General features: G+C 39.5%; 1 protein-coding gene across 5 annotated transcripts in view; it reads right to left on the reverse strand.

Moving 5' to 3' along the window:
- TTLL5 (tubulin tyrosine ligase like 5) overlaps positions 1-19079 on the reverse strand; it is a 124784-nt gene that overhangs the window by 67785 nt on the left and 37920 nt on the right. For all 5 annotated transcript variants that reach the window (XR_014693184.1, XM_084519582.1, XM_084519581.1 and 2 more), the window contains 11 exons: positions 16900-17013; positions 16439-16530; positions 15742-15804; positions 14791-14829; positions 13693-13838; positions 12398-12683; positions 8266-8386; positions 6468-6614; positions 3756-3856; positions 1120-1253; positions 376-489 (listed from right to left, as the gene is read on the reverse strand). Coding sequence is in view for 4 of the 5 variants with exons in the window: in XM_084519582.1 (XP_084375708.1) it covers positions 376-489; positions 1120-1253; positions 3756-3856; positions 6468-6614; positions 8266-8386; positions 12398-12683; positions 13693-13838; positions 14791-14829; positions 15742-15804; positions 16439-16530; positions 16900-17013 (1357 nt within the window). In the remaining variant the exon portion in view is untranslated. The remainder of the gene's footprint in view (positions 1-375; positions 490-1119; positions 1254-3755; positions 3857-6467; positions 6615-8265; positions 8387-12397; positions 12684-13692; positions 13839-14790; positions 14830-15741; positions 15805-16438; positions 16531-16899; positions 17014-19079) is intronic.

Consider the following 19079-nt stretch of genomic DNA (forward strand, 5'->3'; position numbering starts at 1 on the left):
GAGAAAAGCTGCCTCTGAGGTCCTTCAGATAACAACATACTTGAGCTGCCTCTATTCATAGACCCATTGAAGCCAAGATGACCTCATCTATCAGTAAAGACAAGAGGTAGCTCTACATGATGAATATCCTCCTTCAATGACTGCCATATCTAGATTATTCCCCACAGAAGAGGAGCTAATTCACTTGTACTGCTCACCCTACGGTACCTGTCTTAGGTCTAAAATAAAAAAAAAAAAATGCAGAATCTTCCCCAGAAGTGGTCATTCAAATACCTCAGTTTGAACCCACAGATTCTAACCTCTATTTAAAACCATATTAAAAATAGTAGATTAATTATTTTTTTTCTTGATGATGAATGAAGCCAGTTCACTTACGGGTTGATTTAACTTCTTTGGGTTTATAGCCTCTTGCTTGTCCTTCTGCAGGCAAATCTGCAACTGAACTTCTGGGCTGATCACCTTTTATTTTTTTCATCACTTCAGGATGCTCTATAACACAATCCAGGAGTTAAGAATTAGAATAATTCAAACTGGGATACCACTGGAATGGGACTTTTTAAACATTGCTATAATGGACTTGCTAATATTTTAGACCATGCAACTCTGTTGATCACAATTATGCTGTCATGTATGGTAGCATGGACTACTGGATGCAAACAGCCAGCACAACACTGCCTTCCATGGAATGCCTAATTATACTCAAATATGCAGGCTCTACTTTCTAATGGGTATGCTCACTGTAGGCAACACAATTTAATAAGCCTCAGTTTCTTTCATCCATTATTTTGATTTCAGAATTTCACATTTCAAATGTCAGTATCTTCAAGTTTCCACGTTCTGATTTCAGTCACAAGCCACCATATCGAGTTCCTTATAAAGGCTAGTCCCAATTCACCCCATTTCACTTCACTAAAAGAAGATGGGATTGGAGTTACTCTAGTCTTCATCACAAAGAATCACTGGGGATTAAAAAGAAAGAAAGAAAAAAAAAAAAAACAAAAAAAACACAGCCTCCAGAACTCTGAATAATTTTCTGTAGGGGCTGTTCACTTTCCATAGACTAAACTGAAATTGAATTAGTCTGGACAACATCACCTCAGAGCAGCCTACAATACTCACCCACTTTAGGCTGATTCTCTGATTGGTTACTGGTGTTCCTGGGTTTTGTAGTTCTGGAGTTTGTTCCTAGGAAGACGCTTGCTGACTTGTTTTTCTGGGTGTAAAACGTCAGCACTTCCTCCAGCTCACTCTCACTACAATAAGGAGAGAAGAATGGAACTAAATGAGGTCTCTAAGCTTTTCTGCCTTCATGGAACAATCAAAGAGGAGAGACAATAAGGAGGTTAAAGAGAAAAGTGAGAAAATGGTGAGGCCAGGCAAGTTACTTGCATAGTTCTGCAGAATAAGAGTGGAAGCTTTGGTTAAATCTGAGTTTCCCGCTAAAATAACATTCTTTTTTGCAGTCGAAAATTCAAGGCATCCAGCAACCTACCCAGGGTAATAATGAGCAAGTGAAAACTCTAAACTCATTCTAGGGGAGATTGACAACAGGAAAGAATCAATTCTCAGTTAAATTAGTTAATTTTCCCCAGGTGCTCTGTAGGACAAGCAGCTGTCATGTTCATGTGAGAAAATAATCTCAGCCTCTAAGGTCATCATTAGTAGTTTCAGTACAGCAGTAAGGAGAGAATAGGAAAGAGCTTGTTAATTAGCCAAAACTGCAGGACAAACAAACAGAACAGTCGATACTTTTGTGAATCTCACAAAACTTGCATATGTTTCTTTTTATTATTTTCTTGACAAGAAGAAAGTCTAACTGAGAGTTTGGATCTTCAGGGCATGCCGCAAAGTTCTCCTATCCAAAAGCAATGAAAATAAGGTGAAGAAGAAACATAAGAGTGAAGAGTTGGTGGAAAGATGCTTTCAGCTATAAGTGAGTTTACCAGCAAAAGGATACACTTTCGTATTGCAATGAGGATATTTAGAAGCAATTGTAACAGCATGTGTATAATTCAACACAGTACATCCATGTAATATCAAAGTTACAGAGTGATTGGGACAACCCCAAGTATTACACGGTAACATTTATTGCCCATCTTCTCCTGTGTGCACTCCCTGTACTGAAGAACACACAGAAGTATAAAAATGTCCCGTTTTCTTGGCTGCGTATGACTAGCTTGATGATTTAAGCTTCAAGCACAAAGCAGTGTCAGCTATCAGAGTTCTCAAACATATTTAGTACTTCTTAAGAAGCAAACAGATAATCACTTGAAACTGTTCTTTATCACTGGGACCAGCAAAAATCTCCAGCTCCAGCCTACAGTGTGCATCAGGCCATGATGGCATGGTAGTCAATAACACACAAGAGTACGCAGTTCTGCCCTAACCAGCCATCTCTTTCAGCATTTCTGGTGGAAAAGAAAATGGCCTGCCCTAGGAGACAACAGCAGTTTTAGTAGTGAGAGATGTCAGAGAACCAAGAGCATATTGTGGACCCACGTAATCTGCATTTCCGCTGACAGGAGTAGATACCATGATATATGGTAGTCATATCTTCAGTGTCATTCTTTTCTAGAACACTATTTATCTGAAAGGCAGCAAGTTTTTTCTTGGAGCCTGTAAATCTGTTGCTGTAACGACTCCAATTATATCAGCAAAATATAAAAATCATTGTGCTTGTGAGAATGTAGCAAAGGAGATTGTGAAGCCTCCTGAATGTAGCTGAGAGGACTCAGCTATCACCCACTTTAGATCAGTCACTAAGAATGCTATCCCCAAAGAGAGGAAAACAAAGAACAATTTCATAACTGATTGTAAGAAAGAAGGAAGCAGTGACTGTGAACTTTGTTAGAGAAGATTGAAATGCATTAAAAGGGCAGATGAACTCTAGCTGTCCAGATAGTAACAGTGGTCCTTGCCAACATAAGCATATCATACATAGGTCAAATAAAGGAGTCAAAAGGAATCAGATTTTGTGCTCAAGAATCAGAAACTTGAGGAAGTAATTCTGGTTCACTGAATCATTTCAGACCTCTCCATAGTCAGAGGGCTATAACACCATTGTTTTTCCTACAGTACCACAGGGCACGAAGAGGAATTACCTATTTTCAAAATACATTTCCCAACAGACTCTTGTAAGAAAGTCAGATAGTTCTGAGTGTACACAGTTAGAAAACATTGCATTTTCTCTTGTTAAAGTAACTGCTTGCACTGAACTGACTTAGCAAGCCAAGTAAAAGGCTAGGATGATGACAGGGAGTTTAATTTCCTTTTTTCCTCATCTCAGAGGGTGTAGTCCTGCAGAGTTCCTGAAGTAGAGGCAGAAAGCATTAAATTTGTTTCTGGGATCAGTAACTTGAGACCCAGAGCCACGACAGTCATTCAACCACAGCAGTTCAAGGTCATCTGAGCAGCAGCTCTAGTCTCCCTCTCCTTGCAAATACTTCTGCATTTGTTCCAGCATCACAGGAAAGTAGACCATAGCTCACCACCATCAGGTTAGAATTTACTGAGACCAGGGCAACCAGTGCTGTCCTTTGGGGATCTACTTAATGCTCAAAACATTCATTGTATGCCCTTCTCTATGCACCAGATGCTGACTTGCATTTGGTTGCTGGAAGGGGAAAACTAGGAGACAAGTTTGCTGTCCCTCAGCAGAAGGTGGTGCTAATGTCAGTAAAGGTATCTAGAGGCACAATCCAATCATCTTCGGGGTTGGGAGATCCTTTACCAAAGGGAATAAAATTCATTCCTACCTTGCTCTGGTAATAAAGTTCTGAAAACCTTCAGGATTCACTCCCTCCTCTTCCTCTTCCTGTTTCTTTTTTGATTGCTTCTGAACCATCTGCTCTGTCTCCTGTGAATAAGCAGTATTAGTAAGCCTCTCTATGTAGTTATTCTATGTATTGTAGCATAGCTGCCACACAGAGAAGAAAAAAAGCAATTCCATGGAATCTAAGAAGAAGAACATCAACTCCAAAGTGACAAATTATAAATGTATTTCAATATGTGTGTAGAGAGCCCCAGAGATAGCAGGCTAAACATACACTACACCTCATTCATCTACCTGACATAACTTACTAGAGGTGACTTGCTGAGAAGATATGAAAGTTTGACAAATACGTGCTTCTACTTCAGATATATCCTTTGCTGGGACATAAGAGAATATGGAGGGGAAATAAATCATTCTTTGCAGATATTAGGTCCCCTTTCTACTTCTGCTGTCTCTGTCACAAATAGAGTTCCTCACAATACCTTTTATTTCAGCATCTGTCCCAGAAGGAGATATTCAGGAGGAGAGGAGAACAGAAATGTAAAATTAAACAGAAGAAACTAAATCAAGGAGGTTGCAAAGGGCATCTACATTTCCTACAGTAAACTAAGAGCTCTCCTTTTGAGTTAATTTATTTTGTCATACAGCAAATTGCAGAGGTCTTATCTACATACAAATAATATACCGCATAGCAAAAGCAAAGACAGTAAAACAGTACAGCCTGTCACAAATACACACATACACTAGAATATACTGTAATAAAAGATGATAAACCTTTTTGAGAATGGGAGCAAGCTATCAGATATAAATGATCCTTATATTTTACACTAGTTGTTCCAACTAGAATTTGTTGGCACTAGAGGTTGTATACAAACACTACTGTTAATAAAATAATAAAAGAAGTCTACAGACCTATCTGAAATACTAATACCAACATATAAGCCTCAGTTGACCAGACTTGACCTTCACTTCACTGCTTCTTACTGCTACTTCAAGCTTTCCCAGGACAAAATGGTCAGATATATCTTGTGAAAGAGTGGGGAGAAAAGGCCACTCTGGGACCCGTGTCTACTCTTCATTACATAAGTAGAAGTCTTGACAATATGCAGTTTGTTTTACTTAGTTTGCTGGAGGCAGTGTTTTTTCTTGTGTCAATACAGACGATGCATAACAGCTAGTAGGAGTCCCCTACTAAATGCAAAGTTACAAGTCAGTTAAAGAATTCTATATGTTGAAATCAGACACCAAAAAACCCCCACTTAAGTCAAGAGCCTCTCAATAGCTTAAACAAGTATGTCCTAAAACCTCAAATGATCTGTTTTCAAGTGTTTTAACAAAGAAAATGTTTATGCAGTGATGTATTACCAGTTACACAGCTTTATTTTGTGAATTTGAGAGTTGGCAGAAAATCCTAGTGTTTGAATACAATTTGAGTGGAAATTATATCCAAAGCTGTTGCATTCTTAACTCACCACAGAGCCACCTGAGTGTTTTGCAATTACTCCGAACACAGTAATCCAGTGAACACTAGACATACAAGACACTTCCTGGAATAGATTTGGTTCAATACCAAACTTGCTTTGACAGATCAAGTTACCAGATGTCAATTCTGAAAAGGTGCTGCAAGTGAACACCCTCTACTAGCTTGGAGGCCAGTGTGCACAGCAGCCTCTGAAAGCAAAATTCAAACTACCCTTGTTCTAACACCAAAGAAATGCAAGGGGAAGGGGAGGCTGTATTTGCAAAACAAGGATTAGCATGAAACCACTATGCTAAGAACATCGTCTTCAAAAATGAAAGAAGTAAAAATTATTAAAGTTGGGATTTACTTCTCCTTGTCGCTTAGCCTGCAGAGCTCTACGCTATAGATGGCTAGCACTCCTTAAGTGTACCACATGAATGGTAAATATATATATACCATTGTATATACATGTACATATATACATATACATGTATATGTACAGTATGTGAAATATATATTTAACCTCTGTAGAAGAATCATAAAAACAGGAAGAAATGGGAAGGGGCCTTACAAAACTCTAGAACTAAAGACAAACCAACGAAAAAGCAAGCTGCCAGTTAAATTCCCATTCTTTGATTTTTATTATTTTAACTTTTATGGACATGATTACTGGACTACATATATAACATAGTAATGCTGTTGTCTATCTGACAATTTGGAGAGACAAACTGCCATTATTAGATGCCTAACTACAAACAGACTGTAAATTACAGAACAGAGCCCTTCAAACAACTTTGTCTTGACTATGACAGCAGCCAGCAGCAGATACATTAGAAGAAGATAATAGAAACCAAATCACTAACAGCACTATGGTAAACTGCCTCATAATAATTTCTTACACAAGTTAGATTAAAAAATAATATGTTTAAACCAACAGCATTTCCAAGGGGTCCTAAGCTTCAGAAATCCTTAATAACTTGGCAGTTATATATGAATGGGTAACTCATAGCTATCTCCTGGCCCTTAATATGCAATAACCACAGTAGACACTGCTGTTGGAACTGCTGGAGTCTAGCAGCCCTGGATACTCCACTGTTTTTGTGCTAGAATATTATACACCAGCACTGTGGTACTACAAAAGCAGCAAAGCTTGAAGGCACTGAAGTGAACTAAGTACCTTAGCCCTCTGTTCAGTGGTGTAAGATACCAAAAGAAGAATCCAGAGTTAATCACCTTGTTATAATAGATTATGAACTTGCCCAGCTGGTGAGCCAGGATACGACGACGATCATTTAGTCCTAAGTGACGGCTGGGGAGCAGCACTCTCAAGGACTGCTGAAGATTGCTGGCAGCTCGCTTCAGAAAGCGCACCACAAGCTCCTGCAAGCAAAGAAGGTGGAGTTAAAAATGGAGCAGTTGCGAGATGTGGGGAAAAGAGATCAGAGGTACTACATTGGCTCCTGATTGGCAAGTACTAAACATACTGTCTGTGTCTAATGCGCTGACAACTGGCAGACAAAAGTGTTCTGTAACGTGCATTTTTAACATAGGCCTACAAATCCAAGACCGTGGAGAGGAATGATGCTGTGCCTTGTCCAAGGTGAGCCAGAACTGAGAACACCTGATGAGTATTTGTCTGAAAAAAGCACAAAGTAGCAACAACATAGAATAACCTGTGAAGTCCAATGCTTTAGGAGAACATCTCCAAAAGACAACCTGTAATGTGTTAAAGAAGGCCAGTAATGAAGTGCATACACTGACATAGAACCCCCTGAGCACTATCACAGGGAAGGGAACCTCGGTCAGGTATTTCCACTACAGTAATGTATCCCCATTTCAGCACTTTTCATGTATGTACATTGTCACCACAGCTTTTCCACAGCAACAGATGGCTACATCTACAGCCATGTAATTCCAGTCTCCCAACCAAGCAGGCTCCACATCTGTGTGCAACTTCCAGTGGGGGAAACTCATGGCAAGTCAGATCCTAAGGCAAGATAGATCCTGTGGGTGTTTTGAACCCTTTCTGTCTCTCCTCTGGATTTGCTTTTGGTTAGAAGCACTGCAAATGCATAAATGAGCAGCCTCACATCCAAACTATTGGATTTCACAGCTCGCCTCTCACTGCCATTACTCCAGGCTGATTTGATCTGTTATTTTAAATATTATTTCTCACAGCACAGCAGACAAAGTGACTCTCAAAAAGCCAGTTTTAATTTCTACTTGGAAAGAGCAGGGGTAACATTTTCCACTGAGTCGACTGATTATTCCTGACACACACTTTTATCTCTGAACTGCACTGGCTGTTTCCCTGAAACATGCATTCAGCAAGAACACATTTGGGTTTGCAGAAAACTCAAGAGCCTGCTGTACAAAGCTCATTTAGGAAGGTTTTACAAGGGAATCTGGGCTTGCTGCACTCTAAGATGCATATATGCTAAATATATGCATCTTAAAATATTTCCTAGAAAAATATATCACATTGCTTTAAAGCAAAAACAAACAAAAAAGAATAAAAACATCTATGCTAGATAGTAATTTTCCCTTCTCAGCATTTCTTACTTTTTCTTCTCTATCCAGAATACACAAAACACTCCTAAATGCAGATGCCCATGACTAAAAAACAGTCCATCAAAGAAAAATCTTAACTGGATACCTGTTCTATTTGAGTGGATGCGTGCTTTGTTTAATGAATTACAGCAGGAACCAGATGCTGCTAAATAATCTTAAAGAATCTCAGACAGAAGAGTTCAAAACAAGTTCGGCTCAGAGCCGGGAGATCCAGTGAAGTAGAACCATTGAAAGATCTGAGCAGCTCAAGTGTCAACCACACTACTCATCTAGTGTCTACTCTGTCATGGCTCAGATGTCAGTCAGCATTCCTACCTTGTTTTTATGTTAAAAATACAGCACTTGCAACTAGACAGACAAGTATAATAATCTCAAGGTACTTTTGGACTTCATTTTTTCCAACCAACCTCAAAACTCAGGGTAGATTTCACATTCTCTAGACCAACACAAAGCTCCTTACCATCTGCTCATCTTCTTTGGCAACCCAGGCAGCATTCTGGAACTGGTCACCAGCCTCCTTCATCAGTCGCAACTGTACATGCTGCAGATAGGCAGAGAAAGCCCTGCGAGCCTGCACTTTGCTGTGGGCCAAGAAAAACACAGTCAGATACCCTCAGGGTAGTAACAGAAAGAAATACAACAGTCAGGCACAGCTTATGGAGTATATTTAACAAAGACCTTGCAGGTACAAAAATGTTGAAGCTCAAGGATAGAAGAACAACTTCGCCCCACCAGTATTTTCACCCTACCAGTATTTTCTTCACCAAGATAGGCGACGTAGTCCAAGAGGTACAACAGACTGCATATGCCCTCTAAGTTCTAAGACCACCTCTGAAAACTGAGTGCTCTCCTTGCCTTCTCACAGCCTTAGCAACCCTCCTCCAAAAGCCAACATTACAAAAATCAGTAAAACTGTGTCTTTTGAAACCCAGTTCAAGGCTCTCCTGGACCTCTGTCTACAAAGCATTTTGAACACCACAACAACAGACCATAAATTAAACAAAGGGCATAACACCACTGCCAGAGTTGTAACAAAGGCCCTGCAATTCCCATTGGAAATAACAGAATTAAATCTGTGCAAGTGAACTCTTCCCCTGCTGGCCCAAGAACACAGGCCAAATTCGTTGAGCAAGGCACCACTGAAGGAAGAAAAAACATCAGTAAATCTGCTGTGCAGCTGGCTGAGCACATTGGGAAGCTGTGAGCATGAATTGAGGAGAAGACTGGAGCAGGACAGAAGGGAACATATTGATTCTCATTCCCTCACAATAGTAGTCACTTTAACGTATTAATTTGTTGCAAGAGAAATTGCTGAAAGCTTTGGCTATTTCTGTTCAGTGTCATTTTGGCTGAAACTCTCTTCTCTTCTCCAGCATTCTGCTCTCCCACTCTCTACTCTTCATCACAGCTTCCTCTACAGCCACTACAAGCTGTCCCTTGCATTGTCAAGCACACTTTCTCCATGTCTTTTCATAAGAGCATAGAGGCAGATGGGCTTTAGTGTCAGTGACAGATTGCCCTTCTGTCTCAGGCTCTGACATAACCTTTTCTATAAAATTATCACATTTCATCTTAAAACAAATAAAATTTTTCAACCCATTACCTTCCTGGAATGTTATTCCAGAACTGTTTTAATAATAAGGAACCTTCTTTTACTACCCAGCCTAGCTTCATTCACGGACAGGTTATATTTGCTTTCTTTTTCCAGCATTATCCTATATCTTAAATAATTTTACCCCTGATGGGGAATGCATTTATTAACAGCAATCACATCCTTTTCATTTTATTGGCATAAACTATTACATTTCCAGTCTCTTTTTACAAAGCACACCGACCACGATGAGACTAGCAGCTCCTCTCCACCTGTTCCAGCCACACCCTCCATGAACACATAGAGGTTAGAAGCTGTACACCAAACAAGTGAAGTCTCAGAAGTATCTCAAGCAATAAAGCATAGACTGCATTCGGTATTTTCATGCATGTGTGAGCTAGAGCTTCACAAACCTGTGATCAACAAGCTTGGAAGGTATTTTTCCTTATAATTCATTTTCACTTGAACATTCAGCCAATAGAATTTCTGCTGTAAGTTACAAGCTTGTAAGAGCTTGCCCTTACACTTTGTGCTAATGAACTTCATCCTAGTTATATTAGTCCTATCCTCAAGGTCATCCAGTTCTTCCCATATTTATTCCACTACTTTTCTCTCATGGAATAACTCCCAAGTCTTTTCCATCAACAAACTTCATTAGCTTATTTCTACATTTTACATCATTCCTAAATTGATTATGAAAATCAGTCTCAAACCTATTCCTGAGGAACCTCACCCTTTTTTGTCTACTTACTCTCTGCTTCTTCGGAATCCTCTCAGACACTTATATGGTCCTCACAACTCTATCTACACAAATCTCTGAGACTTCATTAAAACATCAGTCCAGAAACTTAAATCTTCCTATTTTATATGCCTGCAAATTTCAGGAACACTTCTTTACAGTGCTACAAAACTCATACAACACAATGGTACCTATAAAGATCAATACATAACTGCACATCAAACGATGCACAGCAATTTCACATATGTTGGGAAATAAGAATTGAAGTTAAAATAAAATGTATTATAAATACTCATGCCTCTGCCTAATCATAAGCTTTTGATGCTTTTGGAAGACTATGCCCAGCCCAAAGAGGGAAATAACATGATAAAACTGCCTGGTTACGATTTGTGTCTTCCAGTGACCTCCAGAATACACCACAGGCCATATTCCACCTCCAAGCTCTACATGCTGCCAGCCACCACAGCTACCTTCTCTTCCCAGGTGAGTGCAACATCAGAAGAACAGCCTGAACCCTGACTAATACTCTAATCACCATGCCAGCATATATCAGAAAAGATTCTCTTCTGGGGGCTCTGTAGGGCTTCCTAGTTTGTTTTAGGTGCAACTCAAACACCTCATGACCATGAGTTCAAGTCTGGTAGGAGTTCAGGACCTCCACCATCAGCTTGAGAACAGGAGTACAATTCTTGACCTGTATCTGACACTTCTATGACTCCCAAAACAGGAAACTGGAGAATGTCCTTGAGGTAAATTAAAATGCTGCCCCTCCTCCAGCCTGTGGAATATTGAAACTTGAGGCTGTCTCAGGTTTACTCTCTCCCTTTACTTTCAACTTCCCTGGGAATGGTACAGTGGGGAACATGGTTCCCCCCCATGGCAGGGAGGTTGGAATTAGATTATCTTTAAGGTTCTTCCCAACCCAAACCATTCTGTGATTCTGTGGTTCAATTCCACTGTCACCTCTCCATCAATAACGCCGATTGCAAGGAAGGCAGAGAAGCTGCCTCATCAGGACAGCTGACTGGAACAGTCCTGGTTTCTTTTGGATGAAAATGTCATTACTTCAGCTCTTCAGCCTGTTGACCCGGCAGCAAAGCTTTCATCAATGACAGACTGGATGAGGCCAAGCCCAGCACAATCCTGGGACATGAAGTCACCACAAGACTTACTTCTGTGGGGGAATCCCAACATCACTGGGTGCTGAGCAAGATTCTGCCAGGAACACCAGACAGAGCTTACGTTCTTGGCAAGAGTCAGTTCTATATATAGGTAGATGACAGCATTGCTACATCCGTCCTTAGAACAGGTTTCAGAATCTTCTGTCATTACAGCAAGTGTTCTTGCCAGAAGAAAACCTCTAAGCAATCCCCAAATCCATTTGATAATTCATAAATCCTCCCAGAAACTAAACTAAGAAGGCAGCAACAAGCAACAATTATTTTATCTATCTTTAGACACTTATCATGCAAAACAGTATTTCTTATGTAGAAAATGTAAAATCCTCCTACACAGCTTTGTATGATCACTTTTTGTCCTTCATGTCCATCTGCAAATGGGCAGTTTTACTACCCACATTTAAGGGGGAAGATGACTTCTAAACATTTAGTCAATCCACACTGTCAAGCTCAACAGTAGGCAACAAAATGTTTCAGTAACTTATGTCTCTCAAATGACCTTTTGTCCTGCTCTCAGAAGGTGCTGCCCCTGAGCACCAGAAACTTCTGTTAGAGGTAAAAAAGAAAAAAACACATCATACAAAATATAAGCATAAAAAAAAGAAGAAGTTTGTATTTTTATGGAGAGGCAGCACTGATATGTTCCTTCCCAACCTTTCTTGAATGGCTTAACATGTATTTACACCTATTTATTTAGAAATGCAGAGAATTAAAAGAAAAAGAATTAAATTTTAGAATTCAATAGCAGGCATCTCGCATTAAGATAGTGGCTCAGAAGTCCAAGTTGACTGAAGAACAGCTTACATCACCTGATTAAAGAACAGCAATGGAAGCTACAGCTTATGCTTTACACTGATCTAACAGGTCAGGCATTTAGGTAAACTGTCAAGTCTCTGCAAATATCTCCCTCCTATGCCAATTAGTCACTTAGGCAGGCCACAGACAAAAACCCAGGCCCATTACTCTAGGCTCCTCTTATCTCCTCACACCCATTCATAATGTGGCACTAAGTCCAAATCCTCCATATTTTAAACAGGTATTTGCAGCCAGTCAAAATTCAGGGCAATATGCAGAAATCTCTCACCTTAGATTTCCATTCTTTTGAAGAATCTGCAGCAAGTTAAACCGAGGTTTTGAATCTGTTTTTTCAACAAGTGGTTCTCCTCCATCTCCAGTTTTCTTATGAAGTTTTTTTGTGAACTGCTCCTTGCAAGTTGTTTTCACCAAGTCAGAGAGTTTTGGCTTGCTTTTCACCTGGGTGTCCGAAAGAGAGCCAACAGCTCCATCTAGCTCTTCATCTTCATCTGCCTCCTCTTCTTCCTCACCTTCTATGTCTGATCTGAGGGACAGCTTTGTCGGTTCTGACATCCCTGTAGTAGAGAAGAAATCAACCCTGCTGGTTAAAAAAAAAAAGTAGACAGGGAGACTCTCCTGCTATCTATTACCTTTGGTTTACTCCTCAACTCTTCTGCTAGAAGGAAAGACCACCACCATTTTAGAATATCATGGTAGCTATTGCTGCCTTTTATTATTCTTTCTGGTTTTCTGTTTGCATATTAAACAGATGAGAATCCCATTTTCTCAATTTCACAAGACAAAACAAGGTTCTTAACTTTACAAGCAAAAAATAAAAGAAAGGCACTTTCCTGTCTCATTGGCAGGCCTTAAGTTCACCTTTTGGATTTTTGTGCATCAGGAAAACCAAAGCTAAGAAAACTAAGCTTTCATGTGTGCCAATAAAGATCGCATAACTTAACATAGCACCAAAAGTAATTGTATAATATACTGACTGCCATGGGAAAGGTTGTATCATGTAGCTACTGGAAAGAGTTTAGATAAAGGCTTAAGGAACAGCCACTTATGAGGATCATTCCCCTCTGTATCCTTTTAAGTCTTTCCCACACTGGTTCAAATAAAAAGGATTTCTCCTTCCAACAGCTTAGAGTCACTGTAATGCAGAAAATGCAGCCTGAAAGGTCCCAAGTTTTCATTTTTCTCTGAAAAACTGGAGAACTATAGAGGCACATACATACTGACAAATTATTGTACCCAAAATGCAGCTACGAGCCGCTGTTCAAGAAAATATTGATTACGTTTAGTCATATATGTGGGGGTGGGAATGGTGGGAATGGACTTCTTAGCATTATAGAACTATTTGGGTTGGAATCATCTAGTTCTAAACCCTGCCATGTGCTGGGATACCTTCCATTAGACCAGGCTGCTCAAAGCCCCATCCAGCCTGGCCTAGGAATTCCTGGCTGAGGAATCCACAAATTCTCTGGGCAAAACAAACAAACAAACCAAACCAACAAAAATGAATTAACCACCCTCTTAATTGTTTTTGACTAGATGCTCATCTAACTCTCTAATAATTCATACCTGATGATCTTGCCCGTGCTGCTCTAGCCCTGCCGTGACATCGCCGGCGCTTCCGTAACTCCAGTGAGAGCAGCTTTCTCTCATAAAATGGAGCATGAGAGTCTACAGCTTCCAGCTTCATATCCAGCCTCCCATTAAGACCATCTCTGGAAAGCATAATAGAGAGGCATCCTCAAAAACTCTCTTTATACTTCTCTCCCTGATGATACAAAAACTCAGAGTAAATTTCCTCTAAAAACAGTTTTCTTGACATGGGAAAAAAAAGTTATGATCAGCCTAGCTTTGCTCCATTTAAAGTGTACAAATGTTTGAAGTGCATCTTGCAAGTACTTCATAAAACCCCCAAACTCATCTATCTATTGTCTCGCTTTAAGAACTAAGCAGCATCTGTCCAATATACAGCAGCTCAAGGCAAAACTATTGAGGAAAACTGAACTGAACAACAGGAATACAAAATAAGGGACAGGAGTATGGAGAGAGCACGTGGACTCCAATCCTGCCTGCAAAACCTTTTACGTAGATAGCTTGTTCTTCACTGTTAGGTCAGAAACATAACATAATGTAGGTGAAAAGTGAGAACCCTTCTACAAGTTCTGACTAAACCCAAGAAGGAGCCCTGCCAGATTCCTTAAGAGAAACAAACATTGTAATTTTCTGCCAGTGCAGAAAGAACCAGCAAAGTGTTCTTTATGATGCAGATGGGAACATCCACAGAAAAATTTTGTTGTTCCATTTACCTTTTGGATCTAGCAAAGTGAATATATGAGTGTATGAAGTCAAAAATCCTCATGCATTATGTAACCTTTTGATAGAGCTCACGTGTAATGCTCATCAATACAGCAGAAATGCCAGATTAGCAATCCTAAAAGGGGCAATTTTAAGGGCCAATCCAACAAAAACTTTAGCTTTCCAAATGCTGGGACACTGCTCACTGCTGTTTACTTGACAAAATTGGTTGTGAGAGGTGGGAGCAACACAGCCTCTTCTTATTCTGATTGATTTCCGGTAGAATAGACCCAGGACTTACGGCAAAGTTGTAGAAATCTAAATTTAGAATAAATACTAAAAACTCAAATTATTTCTCTAAAAGGAATTTACCGGGATCTCCCAGTGACGAAGTCTCCTTTCATCTTGTCCCTACAAAGGGAAAAAGGGGAAATATTACCTTTCATTCTTGATCATAGACTTCAAGAAAAAGTCTTTCATATATAAAGTGAAATGGCCAAATTTACAGAATGTCCTCTTAATCCTATCTTAAAGGAGGAAAAAAGGCTTTAAAAGAGGAACTCTGAACAGATGTTCTGCAACTTATGCTTGCATCTGTCTAACTCAAATTGGAGATGATGTCACATGGAGCTAAACCTCTAGAAACATCCCTGAAATCACACAGTAAAAAAAAATAAATTACAGTGCTGACACAGGAAAAATTTCTGTTAATATTGTCTTTTTAGTCAGCAACCTTACCTTTATTCTGTAGTAACCTTACGATAGAACTTGGGTAAGAAAAACTGAGGAAGAGCAGGGATGCTAATCGTACAGTGAAAGTGCATACAACTCTCAATGGAAGTTCAGCTAGACATAAGAACCAAAGCACAAGCCAGTGGAAGAGGCATCAAATAATGCTCACATGGGTCAAGAGATAGGGATACTAAACCTCTGGAGTAAATTTCCAGTGTTTATTTTACATGAGGGACAGCTCTGATGTGACTTTAAATTTGAAACAAAAAGGGAAGCAGGGACCACCTATATCATCTCTTCACGGAGAAAACTAAGTGCTTGGAGGTTTTACATGTCTACAGTGTCATCTGTCACACCAATGACTCCCATGCCTTTTACGTATTGCCCTTTTTGCCCTTGGATTCAGAACTGAGTCATGTAAAAATGCAGGAAACCTCCACAGTCACTGGCACACTAGAAAAGAGATGTACAACTATTACTACCCTTGTAAATGACAGACTGGTGTTTATAACATTGGATGAGTGAGGAATTAGTCCTTTTCATGCTGTTTGTGTCTCCTTTGCCTCCCTCCCAAATTCAAAAGCTTTCTACCTGTCCTGAAACAGACGCGTGGCCAGCATGTAGTTCATTGACGTCTTGTATTCTAAAAACGATCTAAAACCAAACCAAAACAAAATAAATGACGTATCAAGCTAGAGTTCAACATATTGAAAGGCAGCATAATACAGAAAGAGGTGATCTATAAAGAACATCCCAGAAAGTCTATCGAAACAAAATGCTGTACTATAATAGAAAGAGAACATTAGGAGAGCTACCAATTATTAGCTGAAGTTCCTGAAGAAGCAAGAGACATAAAGAAATATTACAGACTGGAAAGAGAAAAAAAAAAAAGAAAAAAGTATAGTACCACTCACAGGATGAGTCCTATATTGGGTTTATGGCCCAATGACAGAGTACACAGGTACACAGTATATGCAGCAGGATGTAAAAGCAGATAGCAGCAATAGATTATTTATAGTGAAGACATTTTTATTCTGACAGAAAGCAGTATCAGTACTTGTAAAATAATGTTTAAAAGCCTTCTCTAAGGTGCAGTTAAGCAAAGTAGAAGTTAAAAACAAGGGATCAGGAAAAAAAGAATCCTCAGCACTAAGAATAAACTCTACCAAAATCCTCAGTAAATTCACAACTGCTGATCTTGTTAATCTACATGTACCTAACACAGAATACTCCTCAATACAGAGCGTCAGTGTAACAGTAAGCCATCCTAAAGGATTCTGATACTTACCCATAAAGGTCCCATGTTACTGGGGTTGGGAATATGCGGATGAAACCCCCTCTCCGTTCATTCTCCTCTCTCACTCGACGAAGAACTCTTATCTTAGAATAAAAAGAGGAAAAAATAGCTAGCAAAATAGATATAATGAAAAACAAACCCAAGAAAAATCCTTGAATTTTGGAGGACAAGAATGCTATTACTACAGTCCTGGGGGTGAGGTGAGTACATATTACATCTTTAGGCAATTTTATCTTGCATTTAAATTCTGATGGAGTCCAACATAGCCTGGAGCGCATATATATGGTTGGCATGACTGAGGGCAGAGGCAATAAAACACAGTAGTTCTGTTCCAAAAACATTATACTTTTGTCACGTTTTTCAGACATGTGCCCTTGCTCTTTGCTGAGCAAGTGATCCCATATATTGAGAGAAAGTCACGGTAAACAAAAGATATTTAATAACCTACTTACCTCCTCCATGGAGAGACCTAGCACAGAGCTGCCTTGCCTTCCTGTTGCTTTTTCCCTGCCTGAGGACATCATGTTTTTCATTTCAGCATCACTGGCAGACAGAGGACGGGTACGCTGCAGAGACAGTGTGAATCCAAGTCTTTCCCTTCCTCTCTCAACTTACTTTAAACAAAAAAGTCACATTCAAACTCCAGGACCCCATTTCCAGCAGAATCTACACTCCAGAATACTAAAGCCAGAATTCATGGTTCTGCACTACAGCTGTTTAAGAATCTGATCTATATAATTATAATAAAAAAATGCATTAAAAGAGTTTATCTTAGAAGTTTTCATGCTTTTGTATAAAATTCAAATTTCCTCTTGAGAGGAAAACAAACAAAGAATGCACTAGAGAGCCTTCTTTGCCTAGAAAGAAGTGAAAAACGTGACAGAAACCTTAATTCAGAAAAGCTCAGGGAAATATCCCATACTGCTCATATAAAACTAAACTCATGGCAACATCAGGTTTTATAATTTTTTGTAAGGACCGCTTGAATTGGAATTGAATTCCAGTCTCTATTTCATTAGAAATTGTGCGCTATTCAGAATCTACAGATAAAGCAACAACAGCAAGAGGCATTGCACTAGAGTGAGTTAGGCTGCAGTGACTGGCAGAGAAAAATTCAAAGAGAAAACTGGCATAGCAGGTGCCAACGGAAACATTTTGTTAATGGAAACTGATTAAATAAAACAAGACAAGATGAGACAAGAGGGCACCCTCTGGATGAGAGGGTAGGAGACAAAAGCATTTGTAGAAGAAAAGAAAAATCAGTAACCAGACAGGTTCGCATGATGCAGTAGATGGCCTTAAGTGGAAAGGATTTTAGTCTTTCCTCCTAAACTTTCCTCCAAGCCAAAAGCACAGCTCAACGACTTTGCTTCAGTAACCTCCACTTCCTCCTTTACTGCAGGACTCTCTCTGGCTATAGCACAGAAACGTCTCCAACTTCATGAAATTCTTGCTTCCTCTTTGACCCAGCTTATCTTTAAAAGTACAGATAAATCCAACCACTTTGATTTACCTCCAAATTCTGAAAGCATCTTTGGTTCCCACATCATGATTCTCATTATACTAATCACTGACAGCAGTTGGCACAAAGATCTTTCCTATTCTCTGTGAAACCTCATTATTCAGTCAGACTTTTTTCTTCCAGTCTTATCTTTTCTCATAGCCTCAGCTAAACTTATACTGAATGACCTAAATGGCAGCCCAGAGAATGAATTAGGATCTCAAGATGATTCCATCTGTGCTACCTTCTTTCCTGCTGGGAAACTGCAGAAAATTAGAATCAATCATATATTGTGCTAGCCCATGAAGCCCAGCAGCAAAATAATGCCTACCACGTCCCCATACAGCCAGGTGCTTAGAATTGTACACTAACATTGATTTGTCCATATGGCTTGCAAGGAGGGTGCCAAATTTGACACCTAGAAAGGTGGATCAGTCTGACTTATACCAAAGATAGTTCTATGGTTTTCCACTATCTGTGAGAAATCTTTCTTCTAATCTCCTCCAAACAATTTGGACCCAGTTCACTCAAATTTTTGTAGTTTCTTTTAGATAACTGTCTTACAGACAATAATTACTTCACTTACTGTGAAGCCTGAATTTTGGCAATACAGATTCACCTGTGCTATCCTTTTCACCCAAACTTACTCCATCCTCTGTAGTATATAGACAAATATTGCTTGCCCTTTTCCCGTCTGATACAACACTCCTTATATATGCTGCTGCTTTCCTATCACCTCTTAGTTTTTATATTTTCCTTTTCAGTATCTTATAAAATCCAGAACGCTGTGCTGCCGCTGTCTTCATCAACTGATGAAGAGAAAGCGAGCTTTCTTTAAATATCCCTATCAAATGTCTTAAAAATGCAGTCCAGAAACACCTGCAGGCTTAAATACTTTGACAGATTTGATGCAGCTGATCTTGCCTCCCGCATACTTCTATTCTTTAAGCTGCTAGTACTGATCTAAATACTTTTCCAGCCTTAGCTCCTACAACAGGGAAATGTATTCCAAATATATTCCAGTACCTATCCATCTCCTCTTTTCTAGGCTTCCCCTCCTTTCCCCTACCTTATTTTTTTCCTCACACCCAGGCTACTTAGCTGTAAAATATATTTTGGGACCAGTTGTGC

This window comes from Aythya ferina, assembly GCF_964211825.1.
Source record: "Aythya ferina genome assembly, chromosome: 5".
NCBI lineage: Eukaryota > Metazoa > Chordata > Aves > Anseriformes > Anatidae > Aythya > Aythya ferina.